Genomic DNA, 20,564 nt, shown 5'->3' with positions numbered 1-20,564 from the left:
AGTCTCTACATCTGTAATCTAAATCCATGCATCACTGTAGTGTGTAGTCTCTACATCTCTAATCTAAATCCATACATCACTGTAGTGTGTAGTCTCTACATCTCTAATCTAAATCCATACATCACTGTAGTGTGTAGTCTCTACATCTCTAATCTAAATCCATACATCACTGTAGTGTGTAGTCTCTACATCTGTAATCTAAATCCATACATCACTGTAGTGTGTAGTCTCTACATCTCTAATCTAAATCCATACATCACTGTAGTGTGTAGTCTCTACATCTGTAATCTAAATCCATACATCACTGTAGTGTGTAGTCTCTACATCTGTAATCTAAATCCATACATCACTGTAGTGTGTAGTCTCTACATCTGTAATCTAAATCCATACATCACTGTAGTGTGTAGTCTCTACATCTGTAATCTAAATCCATACATCACTGTAGTGTGTAGTCTCTACATCTCTAATCTAAATCCATACATCACTGTAGTGTGTAGTCTCTACATCTGTAATCTAAATCCATACATCACTGTAGTGTGTAGTCTCTACATCTCTAATCTAAATCCATACATCACTGTAGTGTGTAGTCTCTACATCTCTAATCTAAATCCATACATCACTGTAGTGTGTAGTCTCTACATCTCTTATCTTCAGTCAAAATGTTTACAGACTTTAATATTTTTAATTCAAAACAAATATGCTGGAGGTAGAGTTGGGTGTTTTAAAGGTTTAAATAATGATTGGTGATCCCCAAGACACACAGAGAGATGAGATGAGGTGGAGCCCAGAGACACAGATAGAGAGATGAGATGAGGTGGAGCCCAGAGACACAGATAGAGAGATGAGATGAGGTGGAGCCCAGAGACACAGATAGAGAGATGAGATGAGGTGGAGCCCAGAGACACAGATAGAGAGATGAGATGAGGTGGAGCCCAGAGACACAGATAGAGAGATGAGATGAGGTGGAGCCCAGAGACACAGATAGAGAGATGAGATGAGGTGGAGCCCAGAGACACAGATAGAGAGATGAGATGAGGTGGAGCCCAGAGACACAGATAGAGAGATGAGATGAGGTGGAGCCCAGAGACACAGATAGAGAAATGAGATGAGGTGGAGCCCAGAGACACAGATAGAGAGATGAGATGAGGTGGAGCCCAGAGACACAGATAGAGAGATGAGATGAGATGAGGTGGAGCCCAGAGACACAGATAGAGAGATGAGATGAGGTGGTGCCCAGAGACACAGATAGAGAGATGAGATGAGATGAGGTGGAGCCCAGAGACACAGATAGAGAGATGAGATGAGGTGGTGCCCAGAGACACAGATAGAGAGATGAGATGAGGTGGAGCTACACATCCAGATGTGTAATGACAAACTGTGAGTAGAGAAAGAAGATGCAGCCTACCCACATCCAATATCAAAACGTGGTTCAGCAAAACATTGTCACCATTATACCTTCTGGGATGATTCAGTAGAAAACAGTGAGTAGAGCCCCACCTGGATGTTAGTGAGCAGTGTCTCTATTGACGACAGCCCCTCAGGGAAGATAAAGGGTCCGGGGAACCCTGGAGGAAGCTTCTGCCCCGAGAACGACAGCCTCTCATAGCCGTCTCTGACTGTCTCTCTAAATGGCTCTCTGATTGGTTCTCTGACTGTCTGGGTGCTCAGGGAACCACAGTCATCTGGGGACAGACAAAGAAAATAGCAGAGAAGTCATCAGAATACATGTACAGTTGTGTTTGTCTCTTCTGGGGACAAAGAAAGACAGTGATGGTGATATTTATTATTCAGAACATGCAAAATAGAGGAAGATTGTGATTGGCTGTGTCCACAACTAAAATACAACTGACAAACACAAGAAACCACACCCACCTCTGAATACCCAACCTTTTCAGTGTGGCACCACTGTTGTTATGACACACACTGTCCCCTGAGTATACTGTAATACTGTGTTCTAAACACAGATGGAAACACACACTGTCCCCTGAGTATACTGTAATACTGTGTTCTAAACACAGATGGAAACACACACTGTCCCCTGAGTATACTGTAATACTGTGTTCTAAACACAGATGGAAACACACACTGTCCCCTGAGTATACTGTAATACTGTGTTCTAAACACAGATGGAAACACACACTGTCCCCTGAGTATACTGTAATACTGTGTTCTAAACACAGATGGAAACACACACTGTCCCCTGAGTATACTGTAATACTGTGTTCTAAACACAGATGGAAACACACACTGTCCCCTGAGTATACTGTAATACTGTGTTCTAAACACAGATGTCTGTTCTCCTGCACTACTGACATTGATAACTATGTCATGGCCAAGTTTAAATCACACACTTTCTCCCTCTTTGTCTTGCTCCTCACTCTCACAGACAGACGCCTGCTATCTCTGCCAGTTAGTATAGAGGCAACAGCTGCTCTGTTTCTTTAATTAGTTTCAGTGTCTCGATGACAGAATGAGTTGTTTTTTTACCTCTACAGATCAGATTGAGTTGTGTTGTTTTACCTCCTCTACAGATCAGATGGAGTAGTGTTGTTTTACCTCCTCTACAGATTATATTGAGTAGTGTTGTTTTACCTCTACAGATCAGATTGAGTAGTGTTGTTTTACCTCTACAAATCAGATTGAGTAGTGTTGTTTTACCTCCTCCACAGATTATATTGAGTAGTGTTGTTTTACCTCTACAGATCAGATTGAGTAGTGTTGTTTTACCTCTACAGATCAGATTGAGTAGTGTTGTTTTACCTCCTCTACAGATCAGATGGAGTAGTGTTGTTTTACCTCCTCTACAGATCAGATTGAGTAGTGTTGTTTTACCTCCTCTACAGATCAGATTGAGTAGTGTTGTTTTACCTCTACAGATCAGATTGAGTAGTGTTGTTTTACCTCCTCTACAGATCAGATGGAGTAGTGTTGTTTTACCTCCTCTACAGATCAGATGGAGTAGTGTTGTTTTACCTCCTCTACAGATCAGATGGAGTAGTGTTGTTTTACCTCCTCTACAGATCAGATTGAGTAATGTTGTTTTACCTCCTCTACAGATCAGATGGAGTAGTGTTGTTTTACCTCCTCTACAGATCAGATGGAGTAGTGTTGTTTTACCTCCTCTACAGATCAGATGGAGTAGTGTTGTTTTACCTCCTCTACAGATCAGATGGAGTAGTGTTGTTTTACCTCCTCTACAGATCAGATTGAGTAATGTTGTTTTACCTCTACAGATCAGATTGAGTAGTGTTGTTTTACCTCTACAAATCATATTGAGTAGTGTTGTTTTACCTCTACAGATCAGATGGAGTAGTGTTGTTTTAACTCCTCTACAGATCAGATTGAGTAGTGTTGTTTTACCTCTACAGATCAGATTGAGTAGTGTTGTTTTACCTCCTCTACAGATCAGATGGAGTAGTGTTGTTTTACCTCCTCTACAGATCAGATTGAGTAGTGTTGTTTTACCTCCTCTACAGATCAGATGGAGTAGTGTTGTTTTACCTCCTCTACAGATCAGATGGAATAGTGTTGTTTTACCTCCTCTACAGATCAGATTGAGTAATGTTGTTTTACCTCCTCTACAGATCAGATGGAGTAGTGTTGTTTTACCTCCTCTACAGATCAGATGGAGTAGTGTTGTTTTACCTCCTCTACAGATCAGATTGAGTAATGTTGTTTTACCTCTACAGATCAGATTGAGTAGTGTTGTTTTACCTCTACAAATCATATTGAGTAGTGTTGTTTTACCTCTACAGATCAGATGGAGTAGTGTTGTTTTACCTCCTCTACAGATCAGATTGAGTAATGTTGTTTTACCTCTACAGATCAGATTGAGTAGTGTTGTTTTACCTCTACAGATCAGATGGCGTAGTGTTGTTTTACCTCCTCTACAGATCAGATGGAGTAGTGTTGTTTTACCTCCTCTACAGATCAGATTGAGTAGTGTTGTTTTACCTCTACAAATCATATTGAGTAGTGTTGTTTTACCTCTACAGATCAGATGGAGTAGTGTTGTTTTACCTCTACAAATCATATTGAGTAGTGTTGTTTTACCTCTACAGATCAGATGGAGTAGTGTTGTTTTACCTCCTCTACAGATCAGATGGAGTAGTGTTGTTTTACCTCTACAGATCAGATGGAGTAGTGTTGTTTTACCTCTACAGATCAGATGGCGTAGTGTTGTTTTACCTCCTCTACAGATCAGATGGAGTAGTGTTGTTTTACCTCCTCTACAGATCAGATTGAGTAGTGTTGTTTTACCTCTACAGATCAGATGGAGTAGTGTTGTTTTACCTCTACAAATCATATTGAGTAGTGTTGTTTTACCTCTACAGATCAGATTGAGTAGTGTTGTTTTACCTCCTCTACAGATCAGATGGAGTAGTGTTGTTTTACCTCTACAAATCATATTGAGTAGTGTTGTTTTACCTCTACAGATCAGATGGCGTAGTGTTGTTTTACCTCCTCTACAGATCAGATGGAGTAGTGTTGTTTTACCTCCTCTACAGATCAGATTGAGTAGTGTTGTTTTACCTCCTCTACAGATTATATTGAGTAGTGTTGTTTTACCTCTACAGATCAGATTGAGTAGTGTTGTTTTACCTCTACAGATCAGATTGAGTAGTGTTGTTTTACCTCCTCTACAGATCAGATGGAGTAGTGTTGTTTTACCTCTACAAATCAGATTGAGTTGTGTTGTTTTACCTCCTCCACAGATTATATTGAGTAATGTTGTTTTACCTCTACAGATCAGATTGAGTAGTGTTGTTTTACCTCCTCTACAGATCAGATTGAGTAGTGTTGTTTTACCTCCTCTACAGATCAGATTGAGTAGTGTTGTTTTACCTCTACAGATCAGATTGAGTAGTGTTGTTTTACCTCTACAAATCATATTGAGTAGTGTTGTTTTACCTCTACAAATCATATTGAGTAGTGTTGTTTTACCTCTACAGATCAGATGGAGTAGTGTTGTTTTACCTCTACAAATCATATTGAGTAGTGTTGTTTTACCTCTACAGATCAGATGGAGTAGTGTTGTTTTACCTCCTCTACAGATCAGATGGAGTAGTGTTGTTTTACCTCTACAGATCAGATGGAGTAGTGTTGTTTTACCTCTACAGATCAGATGGCGTAGTGTTGTTTTACCTCCTCTACAGATCAGATGGAGTAGTGTTGTTTTACCTCCTCTACAGATCAGATTGAGTAGTGTTGTTTTACCTCTACAGATCAGATGGAGTAGTGTTGTTTTACCTCTACAAATCATATTGAGTAGTGTTGTTTTACCTCTACAGATCAGATTGAGTAGTGTTGTTTTACCTCCTCTACAGATCAGATGGAGTAGTGTTGTTTTACCTCTACAAATCATATTGAGTAGTGTTGTTTTACCTCTACAGATCAGATGGCGTAGTGTTGTTTTACCTCCTCTACAGATCAGATGGAGTAGTGTTGTTTTACCTCCTCTACAGATCAGATTGAGTAGTGTTGTTTTACCTCCTCTACAGATTATATTGAGTAGTGTTGTTTTACCTCTACAGATCAGATTGAGTAGTGTTGTTTTACCTCCTCTACAGATCAGATGGAGTAGTGTTGTTTTACCTCTACAAATCAGATTGAGTTGTGTTGTTTTACCTCCTCCACAGATTATATTGAGTAATGTTGTTTTACCTCTACAGATCAGATTGAGTAGTGTTGTTTTACCTCCTCTACAGATCAGATTGAGTAGTGTTGTTTTACCTCCTCTACAGATCAGATTGAGTAGTGTTGTTTTACCTCTACAGATCAGATTGAGTAGTGTTGTTTTACCTCTACAAATCAGATTGAGTAAATACATCACATGTTAAGCAGTGAGACCCTGGCAGCAAAATAACAGCTCTGTGACTCTTATTTCCTCTCCATGTAACTCACTGTTTGAGAGGATGGCCTTTTTTGTTTGTTGCTATGATGACTTTTTCTACGAATCACGATGAAGACCAAATTAATATGGCTTTTTAGATAAAGGTGCATTCCACTTAATTCCAAGCAGCTAATTGCTAATGTTAACTTTAGAAGTTTGGGAGGGAAAAAAGTCCTTTCCCGTTTGCTGTTTGTGTAGAGAGGAGAGACACAGTTCTGTAGTAGAATGTTAATGAGACCAATAAAACACTAACAGCTGATCCCAACCAGAACAACCTGGTTCTGGAAACTACACAAGTAGACATGTTTACGGTGTGCTGTTTTCTAGTGATGGAGCTTGAAGACTAGTTTACAAGCCAGGCTGTGGGTGCTCTGCCCTACAATACTCTGAATTACATTTACATTACATTATGTCCTAAAAACTATTTAGAAGAGAAATGAAAGGGCTTATGGGCAGTAGAGTTCACTGTGCTCTATCTACAGGCTGTGTCAGCTTCACCTGAGTCTGATGGGGTTGAATTAGATTTACCTCACAGGCACGCACACACACACACACACACACACACACACACACACACCCCCCCCTTTACTCCACTTAGCTGACCAAAGCATCTTCAGCCCCCCCCCCCCCCTTGGCAAACAGGCTAGTGTCACATTGAAGGATAAAAAGCATGTCCCGTTCTCTCTCTCTCTCTCTCTCTCTCTCTCCCTCCCTCCCTCTTTCTCCTTCTCTCCCTCCCTCTCTCTCCCTCCCTCCCTCTCTCTCTCTCTCTCCCTCCCTCTTCCTCGCTCCCTCTCTCTCCCTTTCTCTCCTTCTCTCCCACTCCGTCTCCCTCCCTCCCTCTCTTTTCATTTCCTCTCCCGTTCCTAAAAGCCTCCCTCTATATCAGTACTAGATGTAATTAGCAGTCTGTCAGTGTCAGGTGTTGCTCAGCGCTCATCAAACGCAGGGCGTCCAACTCTACTTCTTCTCCTGTGGCCCCCCCCCCCCCCTCCTCCTGCTCTGAACTGCAGCGTCATCGGGATGCAGTATGGATCCCCCTCCTCTCTCCACCCTCCCTCTCCCCCCTCCTTTGATGTGACTGATTCTCTTTGAGTTACTGTTTTATCCATCCCTACCTCCTCTCCCTCTTCTCCCCCTCTCCTCTCCATCCTCTCCCTCCACCCTCTTCTCCCTCCACCCTCTTCTCCCTCCTCTCCCTCCTCTCCTCTCCCCCTCTCCTCTCCATCCTCTCCCTCCACCCTCTTCTCCCTCCACCCTCTTCTCCCTCCTTTCCCTCCACCCTCCTCTCCCTCCCTCCATCCTATCCTCCTCTCCCAACCCCCCAACCCCCTCCTCTCCCTCTCTCCACTCTCCTCTCCCCACTCCCTCTCTTCCCCTCCTCCTCTTCCCCCTCCTCTCTCTCCTCTCCCCACTCTCCTCTCCTCCTCTTCTACTCTCCTCTCCCTCTCTCCTCTCCTCCTCTTCCACTCTCCCCTCCCTCTCTTCTCTCCCTCTCTCCTCCTCTTCCCCCTCCTCTCTCTCCTCTCCCTCTCTCCTCTCCCCTCATCCTCTCATTTGCAGATCTCCTCAACCAAGGTCATTGTTTTCCATTTTTCTATTTTTTCTTTCCATCATCCTCTTTCTGATTCTCTGCTCTTCCATCCCTCCTTCCCTCGGGCTGATGAACTCCACCTAGTGAAGCTTCCTGACTGTCAGCGGAAGTGGAGAGAGGTGCGGTCTGAATCAAGTTTAAAGGAAAATGATTATAGTGGATAAAGTGGATTAACTGTCAGACGTCTTCTGATGTTTCATGTTAACGTTGGACCAAGTGTTCAAAGAGAGAATCTAGCTGGAAGAGTCCCAAACTTACTCTGATGATTCATGTTAACGTTGGACCAAGTGTTCAAAGACAGAATCTAGCTGGAAGAGTCCCAAACTTACTCTGATGATTCATATGTGACAGAATGACAATTCAGAAAACAACAGGATGTTTTAAAACCTATTTCTCTGTGTACACTGGATATTCAACACCATTCAATCTGTTGGAGAAACCAATCAAATGATATACCACCACAATTACAACTCAACAAGCCGACCAATAACTGACATGGTTTTTCATTTGTCTATAAAACAAACCAATTGATTAAATGAAACACATGTCTAATCAAAACAGTTCCAATGAGCCTCTCATGTGTCATCTATTTAGTCGTCCCACTAGTTCAGTTCTACCATTATGGACCTCTTGTCTTATTAAACTAATGCTTCCTGTTTCATATAATCATCACTGTCTTTATGACCGTACATGGCTCTTACTGGTTCAATCTTATTGGTTTAATTACATATCTGGCAACGCGCTTCTCTGTCATCCTGCCAAACAAAAACCTGTGAAGTGGGTTTCATTTAAATGTCCTAGTATATCATGTAGTGACTGTACTCTCTTCCCTCTCTCTTCTCCCTCTCTCTTCCCTCTCTCTTCCCTCTCTCTTCTCCCTCTCTCTTCCCTCTCTCTTCCCTCTCTCTTCCCTTTCTCTTCCCTCTCTCTTCTCCCTCTCTCTTCTCCCTCTCTCTTCTCCCTCTCTCTTCTCCCTCTCTCTTCTCCCTCTCTCTTCTCCCTCTCTCTTCCCTCTCTCTTCTCCCTCTCTCTTCCCTCTCTCTTCTCCCTCTCTCTTCCCTCTCTCTTCCCTCTCTCTTCTCCCTCTCTCTTCTCCCTCTCTCTTCCCTCTCTCTTCTCCATCTCTCTTCCCTCTCTCTCTTCCCTCTCTCTTCTCCCTCTCTCTTCTCCCTCTCTCTTCCCTCTCTCTTCTCCCTCTCTCTACCCTCTCTCTTCCCTATCTTCCCTCTCTTCCCTCTCTCTTCAATCTCTCTCTTCCTCTCTATTCTCCCTCTCTCTTCCCTCTCTCTTCCATCTCTCTCTTCCCTCTCTTCCCTCTCTATTCTCCCTCTCTCCTCCCCCTCTCTTCTCCCTCTCTTCTCCCTCTCTCTTCCCTCTCTCTTCCCTCTCTCTTCTCCCTCTCTCTACCCTCTCTCTTCCCTATCTTCCCTCTCTTCCCTCTCTCTTCCCTCTCTTCCCTCTCTCTTCCATCTCTCTCTTCCCTCTCTCTTCCCTCTCTCTTCCCTCTCTCTTCTCCCTCTCTCTTCCCTCTCTCTTCTCCCTCTCTCTTCTCTCACTTCCCTCTCACTTCCCTCTCACTTCCCTCTCTCTTCCCTCTCTCCCCTCTCTTCTCTCTCTCTTCTCCCTCTCTCTTCCCTCTCTCTCCTCTTTCTCTTCCCTCTCTCTTCTCCCTCTCTCTTCCCTCTCACTTCCCTCTCTCTTCCCTCTCACTTCCCTCTCTCTTCTCTCTCTCTTCTCTCTCTCTTCCGTCTCTCTTCTCTCTGTGTAAATTGTGCTGACTGTTTTGCCCTTGAACAGTCCTCATTAAGCTAATGTAAACCTTCATAACGGAAAACACACAACTGACGCAAACGGCGGCCTCAGAGCTTGGGAGGTGGTCATTATGGAAATCAGGTGGCTGTGAGAGGAGCCGTGGCGAGAGGGCCTTGTTCATTAATTCATGCTCTGCAAATCGCTAACTAATTTAGCCCCGCTGCCTTGTCTTCCGCTCCTCTCTCCTCTGTAATGGATTATTCCATAGAATTATTTGTCTCCACTTCATCTCCGCTTCCTACAAAGACCACCAAGAGAGAGAAGAGAGAGGGAGAAGAGAGAAGAGAGAGGGAGAAGAGAGAAGAGAGAGAGGGAGAAGAGAGAGGGAGAAGAGAGAGGGAGAAGAGAGAGGGAGAAGAGAGAGAGAGAGAAAGAGGGAGAGAGAGAGAGAGGGAGAGAGAGAGAAGAGAGAGGGAGAGAGAGAGAGAGAGAGGGAGAGGAGAGAGGGAGAAGAGAGAGAGCAAGAGAGAGAAGTGGGGAGAGAGAGAGAATAGTAGGGACAGACAATGAATCCTGATTGGTGCATTAGGACCTCAATTGCTGTCCTCACCTTCACGGGAATCAACTACCAACTATTTCCTGTAATTGTGTTCACATTCAGTGATATCCAACGATGATGCACAGACAGACAGACAGACAGACAGACAGACAGACAGACAGACAGACAGACAGACAGACAGACAGACAGACAGACAGACAGACAGACAGACAGACAGACAGACAGACAGACAGACAGACAGACAGACAGACAGACAGACATAGAGAGAGAGACAGACAGACAGAGAGACAGACAGACAGAGAGACAGAGAGAGAGACAGACAGACAGAGAGACAGAGAGACAGAGTGAGTGAGAGAGAGAGAGAACAATCAAGAACAAGTGAAAGAGAAGGAGGACCATACCTCTCTCAGCATGGTTCCTCTTAGCTTCGTGACCAGAGTCCAAGGTGGCCACATCTCCTTCTTTAGGACCAGGCACAGCACTGGGAGATAGGCCCAACAGAGCATGGCTGGAGTACAGGCCATTCTGCTGCACGTCTGGAACACACAGTATACCTTCAGAGAGGAGGTGAACATATTTCTATTCATTATGGATCCCCATTAGCTGCCAAAGCAGCAGCTACTCTTCCTGGGGTCCAGCAAAATGAAGGCAGTTTATACAATGTTAAAAACATTACAATACATAGTGGCTAGCTTGATGTCATACCTGACATTAAAGTGGGTTTTCAATGACATCAACAGTCCCTAACTGGACTCATAATCTGATTCCAGACGAAGCTGGAAAGACAGTGAAGATGAGAGCACTGTACGTACGGGTCCTGTCTACAGAGTGTTCTGGGTTAGGGTTAGGGTTAGAGTACGTACGGGTCCTGTCTACAGAGTGTTCTGTGTTAGGGTTAGGGTTAGAGTACGTACGGGTCCTGTCTACAGAGTGTTCTGGGTTAGGGTTAGGGTTAGAGTACGTACGGGTCCTGTCTACAGAGTGTTCTGGGTTAGGGTTAGGGTTAGAGTACGTACGGGTCCTGTCTACAGAGTGTTCTGGGTTAGGGTTAGGGTTAGAGTACGTACGGGTCCTGTCTACAGAGTGTTCTGTGTTAGGGTTAGGGTTAGAGTACGTACGGGTCCTGTCTACAGAGTGTTCTGGGTTAGGGTTAGGGTTAGAGTACGTACGGGTCCTGTCTACAGAGTGTTCTGGGTTAGGGTTAGAGTACGTACGGGTCCTGTCTATAGAGTGTTCTGGGTTAGGGTTAGAGTACGTACGGGTCCTGTCTACAGAGTGTTCTGGGTTAGGGTTAGGGTTAGAGTACGTACGGGTCCTGTCTACAGAGTGTTCTGTGTGCTGGGTTAGGGTTAGAGTACGTACGGGTCCTGTCTACAGAGTGTTCTGGGTTAGGGTTAGGGTTAGAGTACGTACGGGTCCTGTCTACAGAGTGTTCTGGGTTAGGGTTAGGGTTAGAGTACGTACGGGTCCTGTCTACAGAGTGTTCTGGGTTAGGGTTAGGGTTAGAGTATGTACGGGTCCTGTCTACAGAGTGTTCTGGGTTAGGGTAAGGGTTAGAGTACGTACGGGTCCTGTCTACAGAGTGTTCTGGGTTAGGGTTAGGGTTAGAGTACGTACGGGTCCTGTCTACAGAGTGTTCTGGGTTAGGGTTAGAGTACGTACGGGTCCTGTCTACAGAGTGTGCTGGGTTAGGGTTAGAGTACGTACGGGTCCTGTCTGCAGAGTGTTCTGGGTTAGGGTTAGGGTTAGAGTACGTACGGGTCCTGTCTGCAGAGTGTTCTGGGTTAGGGTTAGAGTACGTACGGGTCCTGTCTGCAGAGTGTTCTGTGTGCTGGTTTAGGGTTAGAGTACGTACGGGTCCTGTCTATAGAGTGTTCTGGGTTAGGGTTAGAGTACGTACGGGTCCTGTCTATAGAGTGTTCTGGGTTAGGGTTAGGGTTAGAGTACGTACGGGTCCTGTCTACAGAGTGTTCTGGGTTAGGGTTAGGGTTATAGTACGTACGGGTCCTGTCTATAGAGTGTTCTGGGTTAGGGTTAGAGTACGTACGGGTCCTGTCTGCAGAGTGTTCTGGGTTAGGGTTAGGGTTAGAGTACGTACGGGTCCTGTCTATAGAGTGTTCTGGGTTAGGGTTAGAGTACGTACGGGTCCTGTCTACAGAGTGTTCTGGGTTAGGGTTAGAGTACGTACGGGTCCTGTCTGCAGAGTGTTCTGGGTTAGGGTTAGAGTACGTACGGGTCCTGTCTATAGAGTGTTCTGTGTGCTGGGTTAGGGTTAGAGTACGTACGGGTCCTGTCTGCAGAGTGTTCTCGGTGCTGGGTTAGGGTTAGAGTATGTACGGGTCCTGTCTGCAGAGTTTTCTGTGTGCTGGGTTAGGGTTAGAGTACGTACGGGTCCTGTCTACAGAGTGTTCTGGGTTAGGGTTAGAGTTAGAGTACGTACGGGTCCTGTCTGCAGAGTGTTCTGGGTTAGGGTTAGGGTTAGAGTACATACGGGTGCTGTCTGCAGAGTGTTCTGGGTTAGGGTTAGAGTTACAGTACGTACGGGTCCTGTCTACAGAGTGTTCTGGGTTAGGGTTAGAGTACGTACGGGTCCTGTCTACAGAGTGTTCTGGGTTAGGGTTAGGGTTACAGTACGTACGGGTCCTGTCTACAGAGCGTTCTGGGTTAGGGTTAGAGTTAGAGTACGTACGGGTCCTGTCTGCAGAGTGTTCTGGGTTAGGGTTAGAGTACATACGGGTCCTGTCTGCAGAGTGTTCTGGGTTAGGCTTAGGGTTAGAGTACGTACGGGTCCTGTCTAGAGTGTTCTGGGTTAGGGTTAGAGTTAGAGTACGTACGGGTCCTGTCTGCAGAGTGTTCTGGGTTAGGCTTAGGGTTAGAGTACGTACGGGTCCTGTCTGCAGAGTGTTCTGGGTTAGGGTTAGGGTACGTACGGGTCCTGTCTATAGAGTGTTCTGGGTTAGGGTTAGAGTACGTACGGGTCCTGTCTGCAGAGTGTTCTGCGTTAGGCTTAGGGTTAGAGTACGTACGGGTCCTGTCTGCAGAGTGTTCTGGGTTAGGGTTAGGGTTAGAGTACGTACGGGTCCTGTCTGCAGAGTGTTCTGTGTGCTGGGTTAGGGTTAGAGTACGTACGGGTCCTGTCTATAGAGTGTTCTGGGTTAGGGTTAGGGTTAGAGTACGTACGGGTCCTGTCTACAGAGTGTTCTGGGTTAGGGTTAGAGTACGTACGGGTCCTGTCTGCAGAGTGTTCTGTGTGCTGGGTTAGGGTTAGAGTACGTACGGGTCCTGTCTACAGAGTGTTCTGGGTTAGGGTTAGGGTTAGAGTACGTACGGGTCCTGTCTGCAGAGTGTTCTGGGTTAGGGTTAGGGTTAGAGTACGTACGGGTCCTGTCTATAGAGTGTTCTGGGTTAGGGTAAGGGTTAGAGTACGTACGGGTCCTGTCTACAGAGTGTTCTGGGTTAGGGTTAGGGTTAGAGTACGTACGGGTCCTGTCTGCAGAGTGTTCTGGGTTAGGGTTAGAGTACGTACGGGTCCTGTCTGACTAGAGTGTTCTGTGGTGTCTGGGTTAGGGTTAGAGTACGTACGGGTCCTGTCTGCAGAGTGTTCTGGGTTAGGGTTAGAGTACGTACGGGTCCTGTCTGCAGAGTGTTCTGGGTTAGGGTTAGGGTTAGAGTACGTACGGGTCCTGTCTGCAGAGTGTTCTGTGTGCTGGGTTAGGGTTAGAGTACGTACGGGTCCTGTCTATAGAGTGTTCTGGGTTAGGGTTAGGGAGGTACGTACGGGTCCTGTCTACAGAGTGTTCTGGGTTAGGGTTAGGGTTAGAGTACGTACGGGTCCTGTCTGCAGAGTGTTCTGTGTGCCTGGGTTAGGGTTAGAGTACGTACGGGTCCTGTCTACAGAGTGTTCTGGGTTAGGGTTAGGGTTAGAGTACGTACGGGTCCTGTCTGCAGAGTGTTCTGGGTTAGGGTTAGGGTTAGAGTACGTACGGGTCCTGTCTATAGAGTGTTCTGGGTTAGGGTAAGGGTTAGAGTACGTACGGGTCCTGTCTACAGAGTGTTCTGGGTTAGGGTTAGGGTTAGAGTACGTACGGGTCCTGTCTGCAGAGTGTTCTGGGTTAGGGTTAGAGTACGTACGGGTCCTGTCTATAGAGTGTTCTGGGTTAGGGTTAGGGTTAGAGTACATACGGGTCCTGTCTGCAGAGTGTTCTGGGTTAGGGTTAGAGTACGTACGGGTCCTGTCTGCAGAGTGTTCTGTGTGCTGGGTTAGAGTTAGAGTACGTACGGGTCCTGTCTACAGAGTGTTCTGTGTGCTGGGTTAGGGTTAGAGTACGTACGGGTCCTGTCTATAGAGTGTTCTGGGTTAGGGTTAGGGTACGTACGGGTCCTGTCTACAGAGTGTTCTGGGTTAGGGTTAGGGTTAGAGTACGTACGGGTCCTGTCTGCAGAGTGTTCTGTGTGCTGGGTTAGGGTTAGAGTACGTACGGGTCCTGTCTACAGAGTGTTCTGGGTTAGGGTTAGGGTTAGAGTACGTACGGGTCCTGTCTGCAGAGTGTTCTGGGTTAGGGTTAGGGTTAGAGTACGTACGGGTCCTGTCTGCAGAGTGTTCTGGGTTAGGGTAAGGGTTAGAGTACGTACGGGTCCTGTCTATAGAGTGTTCTGGGTTAGGGTAAGGGTTAGAGTACGTACGGGTCCTGTCTACAGAGTGTTCTGGGTTAGGGTTAGGGTTAGAGTACGTACGGGTCCTGTCTGCAGAGTGTTCTGGGTTAGGGTTAGAGTACGTACGGGTCCTGTCTGCAGAGTGTTCTGGGTTAGGGTTAGAGTACGTACGGGTCCTGTCTGCAGAGTGTTCTGGGTTAGGGTTAGAGTACGTACGGGTCCTGTCTATAGAGTGTTCTGGGTTAGGGTTAGAGTACATACGGGTCCTGTCTGCAGAGTGTTCTGGGTTAGGGTTAGGGTTAGAGTACGTACGGGTCCTGTCTGCAGAGTGTTCTGTGTGCTGGGTTAGGGTTAGAGTACGTACGGGTCCTGTCTATAGAGTGTTCTGGGTTAGGGTTAGGGTACGTACGGGTCCTGTCTACAGAGTGTTCTGGGTTAGGGTTAGGGTTAGAGTACGTACGGGTCCTGTCTGCAGAGTGTTCTGTGTGCTGGGTTAGGGTTAGAGTACGTACGGGTCCTGTCTACAGAGTGTTCTGGGTTAGGGTTAGGGTTAGAGTACGTACGGGTCCTGTCTGCAGAGTGTTCTGGGTTAGGGTAAGGGTTAGAGTACGTACGGGTCCTGTCTATAGAGTGTTCTGGGTTAGGGTAAGGGTTAGAGTACGTACGGGTCCTGTCTACAGAGTGTTCTGGGTTAGGGTTAGGGTTAGAGTACGTACGGGTCCTGTCTGCAGAGTGTTCTGGGTTAGGGTTAGAGTACGTACGGGTCCTGTCTGCAGAGTGTTCTGGGTTAGGGTTAGAGTACGTACGGGTCCTGTCTGCAGAGTGTTCTGGGTTAGGGTTAGAGTACGTACGGGTCCTGTCTGCAGAGTGTTCTGGGTTAGGGTTAGAGTACGTACGGGTCCTGTCTGCAGAGTGTTCTGTGTGTATGGGGGAGCTGGAGATGCTGCTGCTGTGACGAGAGGACAGGTGACTCCCAGACCTCCTCCCGTCCTCCAGAGAGGGAGCTGGAGACGGACTGTCCCGAACACGCTCCTAGAATGAAGAACACCATAGTGAGTGGAAACACACGTCAACATCAATGAATATTTTACAATAATAATCACACTGTCCAGGAAAGGTTTGATGGGCTGCTCTCATAGCTTGAAAGGACACTTCTGGCATAATATCATGAGACCATCCAGTGTACCTTTATAACAGGTGGTCGTAGCATAATGTACTACAGTACCCATAATGCTCTGACCTACCTTTATAACAGTGACTTCCATGCTAACATACCTTTATAACGAAGGTGATCTCCATGCTAACATACCTTTATAACAGAGGTGACTTCCATGCTAACATACCTTTATAACGAAGGTGGCTTCCTTGCTAACATACCTTTATAACGAAGGTGACTTCCTTGCTAACATACCTTTATAACGGAGGTGACCTCCATGCTAACATACCTTTATAACGGCGGTGTTCTCCATGCTCACATACCTTTACAACACAAGTTACCATGCTAATATAGCTTTACAACACAGGTTACCATGCTAATATACCTTTACAACACAGGTGACCATGCTAACATACCTTTATAACGGAGGTGACCTCCATGCTAACATACCTTTATAATGGAGGTTAACTCCATGCTAACATACCTTTACAACACAGGTGACCATGCTAACATACCTTTATAACGGAGGTGACCATGCTAACATACCTTTATAACACAGGTGACCATGCTAACATACCTTTATAACGGAGGTGACCATGCTAACATACCTTTATAACGGAGGTGGCCATGCTAACATACCTTTATAACACAGGTGACCATGCTAATATACCTTTACAACACAGGTGACCATGCTAACATACATTTATAACACAGGTGACCATGCTAACATACATTTATAACACAGGTGACCATGCTAACATCCCTTAGTAACGGAGGTGGCCATGCTAACATAACTTTATATATATTTTATTTTATTTAAAAATGTAACCTTTATTTAGCTAGGCAAGTCAGTTAAAAACAAATTCTTATTTACAATGACGGACTACACCGGCCAAACCCAGACGACTCTGGGACAGTTGTGCGCCGCCCTATGGGACTCCCAATCACGGCCGGTTGTGATACAGCTGCGCCACTCGGGAGCCCTACCAGAGGTGATCATGCTAACATACCTTTATGAAGGAGATGACTCTGCCAACATACAGTACCTTCATAACGGAGGTGACCTCCATGCTAACATACCTTTATAACAGAGGTGACTTCCATGCTAACATACCTTTATAACGAAGGTGACCTCCATGCTAACATACCTTTATAACAGAGGTGACCTCCATGCTAACATACCTTTATAACAGAGGTGACTTCCATGCTAACATACCTTTATAACAGAGGTGACTTCCATGCTAACATACCTTTATAACAGAGGTGACCTCCATGCTAACATACCTTTATAACAGAGGTGACCTCCATGCTAACATACCTTTATAACAGAGGTGACCTCCATGCTAACATACCTTTATAACAGAGGTGAACTCCATGCTAACATACCTTTATAACAGAGGTGACTTCCATGCTATCATACCTTTATAACAGAGGTGACCATGCGGCCGCGGGAGGAGAGGGTAGAGTGGTGGACCTGGGCAGCAGAGGCCATGCTGGCTAAAGTATTGAGGTGGTTCATCTGACTCATCGCCATGGAGACGGAGGCAGGGGCCATACTGACAGGGATCAGGGGGTGTGACATCATCATGAACGGGAGGTGTTCCAGACCTGAGAGAGGGAGGGAGGGAAAGGGGGGAGGGAGAGAAAGGGGGGGGAGAAAGAGTGAAATGGTTTTCTATTTAGCTTTGTGGCAGCATAACATACATTAGAGGGTGGAGTATAAATCATTATTTTGTCACACTCAGGAAACTAGACCAGACAGAATGCTGTTTGACTTCTGAAACCAGATTTCCAGAGCAACATTTGCTATGCTCAACATCCCAAAACCGAACATCTCTGGGGACATGATACGCTTGAACAAACAAGGGGAAGAACATTTAAACAAAGAGTGGAAGGTCATATAACAACATCTGAGATGGACTCTTTAAAACAGCCAATCACAGTACAGAAATTACATCTCACTCAATCTCCATGACACTTTGCTTTTTTGTCTTCTGGGTGAAATCCCTAAAAAGACTCTTTGTTGATGATCCAGAAATAGACACACAGTTCCATTCCTCTGTCCCTCTGTCATACTCTGAGTGAGGAGGACAGGAAGAAGAGGAGGAAGAGGTGGAAGAGGAGGAGGAGGAAGATGATGATGAAGAGGAGGAGGGGGAGAATGAGGAGGAGGAAGGGGAGAATAAAGAGGAGAAGGAGTTGAGGAGGAGGAGAGGAGGGGTGTCTGAGAATAAAGGTTATTAGCTCTTCCACTTCACATTCTGACATTTATTCTTTTGAATTCAAAGCTTAAAGATGTTGGAATGAGAAGCTGTCTGTGAAGAGCTTTAGGACCATTACTAGACACTGGAGAAGAACAAAAAGAAAAGTGATTCATTAGACTGAATTGAATGATTGGATGATGTGGGAAAAACAAGAGCCTTTCCTTCCACCAGTATTATGCTAGCAGACTACTAGAGAGATCACTCAAAAGGAGGAAGCCACATATTATAGTTAAAGTCTAATCAAAAGTCCAAAAAGATGCGGTGCTGGTTAATAATCTGATTCCATATTCCTAATTATTATTCTGGTGGAGATGTGTTCATGATTTACATCAGACTTTTCTGTCTTCCTTCAACTGTCACTTTATATCATGATGTCTGGAGGAGCTCAGTAGGAAGTGCTGACGACAAACAGCCTCAGAGAAGACTCCAGAACATTAACCCCGTCTAACTAAAACACCACAGCGCTGCCAGGGTGGGTGGGTGTGTGTGTTTGGACCGAAGCCAAACTCTGGTCAGAAGAACCCCTCCATCAGTTTTGGGGCTCTGAAGGGTCCCATCTGTCTGTGATGGGACAGACTGAGACTATGACGGTGTGTTTCAGCTACCACAGAGCTAACGTCTGTCTCAGAAACACACTGAAGACAACTATCCACAATGAGGCCTTCATTTAGATGAACAGAAATAGCAGAGGTTGAGGACATGGTTTGGGCAGGTTACAGTGTTGTATGTGCTGGATTTGTACAATACAACACCTAAACCTATATAGGAAATGCATAATATACACAATTACACCAGACGGTGTTAGCTTTTGCTCATTTCAAATTCAAATAGACAAACAGCTAGAAAATAAAAGCAAGTCAAACAAGATGTAATGCTCGGGCGTCGTGGGTGAGGAATCAAACGCAGGAAGCAGCGAATACAGGGTAGTGGCTTTTAATAGGCCAAATGGCGAAAAACACAAGCCACACAAAACAAAGTGCCCCAAACACAGGGGGAAACACAGTCGGCGCAAAACTAGCGCAAAAATACAACCAGCGTGTACACAAGCATTCAACAGATAAACGCAATCCCGCACAAAGAAAAGGCGGACCAGCTAATATAAATAGCCCCGCTAATCATCCCCACTAAGAACAGGTGCACACAATCACAAACAGGGGGAAAACAAAAAGGGAATCAGTGGCAGCTAATAGGCCGGTGACGAAAACCGCCGAGCGCCACCCGAGCAGGAGGGGGCGCCACCGTCGGTGGGAATCGTGACACAAGACCCCTGTGTATCAGACCCACTATTTCATCCCTGTGTATCAGACCCACTATTTCATCCCTGTGTATCAGACCCACTATTTCAACCTGTGTATCAGACCCAACATTTTACCCTGTGTATCAGACCCACTATTTCAGCCCTGTGTATCAGACCCACTATTTCATCCCTGTGTATCAGACCCACTATTTCACCCTTGTGTATCAGACCCACTATTTCATCCCTGTGTATTTGACCCACTATTTCAGCCCTGTGTATCAGACCCACTTTTTCACCCCTGTGTATCAGACCCACTATTTCATCCCTGTGTATCAGACCCACTATTTCACCCCTGTGTATCAGACCCACTATTTCATCCCTGTGTATCAGACCCACTATTTCATCCCTGTGTATCAGACTCACTATTTCACCCTTGTGTGCTGTTGAAATGTAACTATTTTATAGATGCATAAACCAATCCACATGGGAGAGAAGGGAACGATCTAAATATTGAACATTCAAGAAAACAAAAGCAAAAATAAAACAATAGAAGGAGGAAGCGAAACAAAAGATAGCTAATGACGGCTCTGTCGCCGTGCCAACGGAACGCTGAATAATTCCAAACACAAAGACACTAAACTTGGACCAAATTCCACACAATGTCCCAAATATAATAGAATGTGTGCAAACAAAAAGAAGTCCCTAAAGAAGAGATGGAAATAGAAAGAAATTTGAAAAAGAAAGAGCTTTTACTAAATTAGGTGGATTATGTGCAGTGGTTCAACTGGATGCCTTTTGCAATTTACCCTTCCCCTCCCTCCCTCCCTCCCTCCCTCCCTCCCTCCCTCCCTCCCTCCCTCCCTCCCTCCCTCCCTCCCTCCCTCCCTCCCTCCCTCCCTCCCTCCCTCCCTCCCTCCCTCCCTCCCTCCCTCCCTCCCTCCCTCCCTCTCCCTCCCTCCCTCCCTCAACCTGACCATAAAAACAAAAGATGTCCTCCTGAATGGAAGGAGATGAACGGATGTTGGAGGAATGGAAGAATTGGTTATTGGTTGCTATAGGACCCAGCTAATTACATGATATATTTTCTTCATGTCTGGCCTAGCCTTGAAACTTCAGCATAGTCCCTAACAAAGGTATCCATGGTTGCTCATCTAAGAAGAAAAATAATCTTACAAAACAGAAATACAGATAATGACAATAATGTTTTAAAAAACTACAAAAAAGGTTTATGATCCAAACTCTGTCAGGTTGGATGGGGAGAGTCGCTGCACAGCTATTTTCAGGTCTCTCCAGAGATGTTTGATCAGGTTCAAGTCTGGGCTCTGGCAGGGCCACTCAAGGACATTCAGAGGCTTGTCCCGAAGCCACTCCTGCGTTGTCTTGGCTGTGTGCTTAGGGTCGTTGTCCTGTTGGAAGGTGAACCTTCACCCCAGTCTGAGGTCCTGAGCCCACTGGA

General features: G+C 45.6%; 1 protein-coding gene across 2 annotated transcripts in view; it reads right to left on the bottom strand.

The window, feature by feature from the left end:
- Window positions 1–20,564, bottom strand: part of LOC106574830 (dachshund homolog 1) — a 95,411-nt gene that overhangs the window by 10,863 nt on the left and 63,984 nt on the right. Inside the window, exons 4-7 of one of the 2 annotated variants that reach the window (XR_014381022.1) lie at window positions 17,028–17,215; window positions 15,348–15,483; window positions 10,200–10,352; window positions 1,498–1,682 (exon numbers count right to left, since the gene is read on the bottom strand). Coding sequence is in view for 1 of the 2 variants with exons in the window: in XM_082963157.1 (XP_082819283.1) it covers window positions 1,498–1,682; window positions 10,200–10,334; window positions 15,348–15,483; window positions 17,028–17,215 (644 nt within the window). In the remaining variant the exon portion in view is untranslated. The remainder of the gene's footprint in view (window positions 1–1,497; window positions 1,683–10,199; window positions 10,353–15,347; window positions 15,484–17,027; window positions 17,216–20,564) is intronic. The other variant, XM_082963157.1, reaches the window with a different exon arrangement.

This window comes from Salmo salar, chromosome 16, assembly GCF_965601325.2.
Source record: "Salmo salar chromosome 16, fSalSal1, whole genome shotgun sequence".
In the NCBI taxonomy this organism is placed as follows: domain Eukaryota; kingdom Metazoa; phylum Chordata; class Actinopteri; order Salmoniformes; family Salmonidae; genus Salmo; species Salmo salar.
Note: the sequence above shows the minus strand (reverse complement) of the source record. Positions and strands in the feature narration are given on the sequence as shown.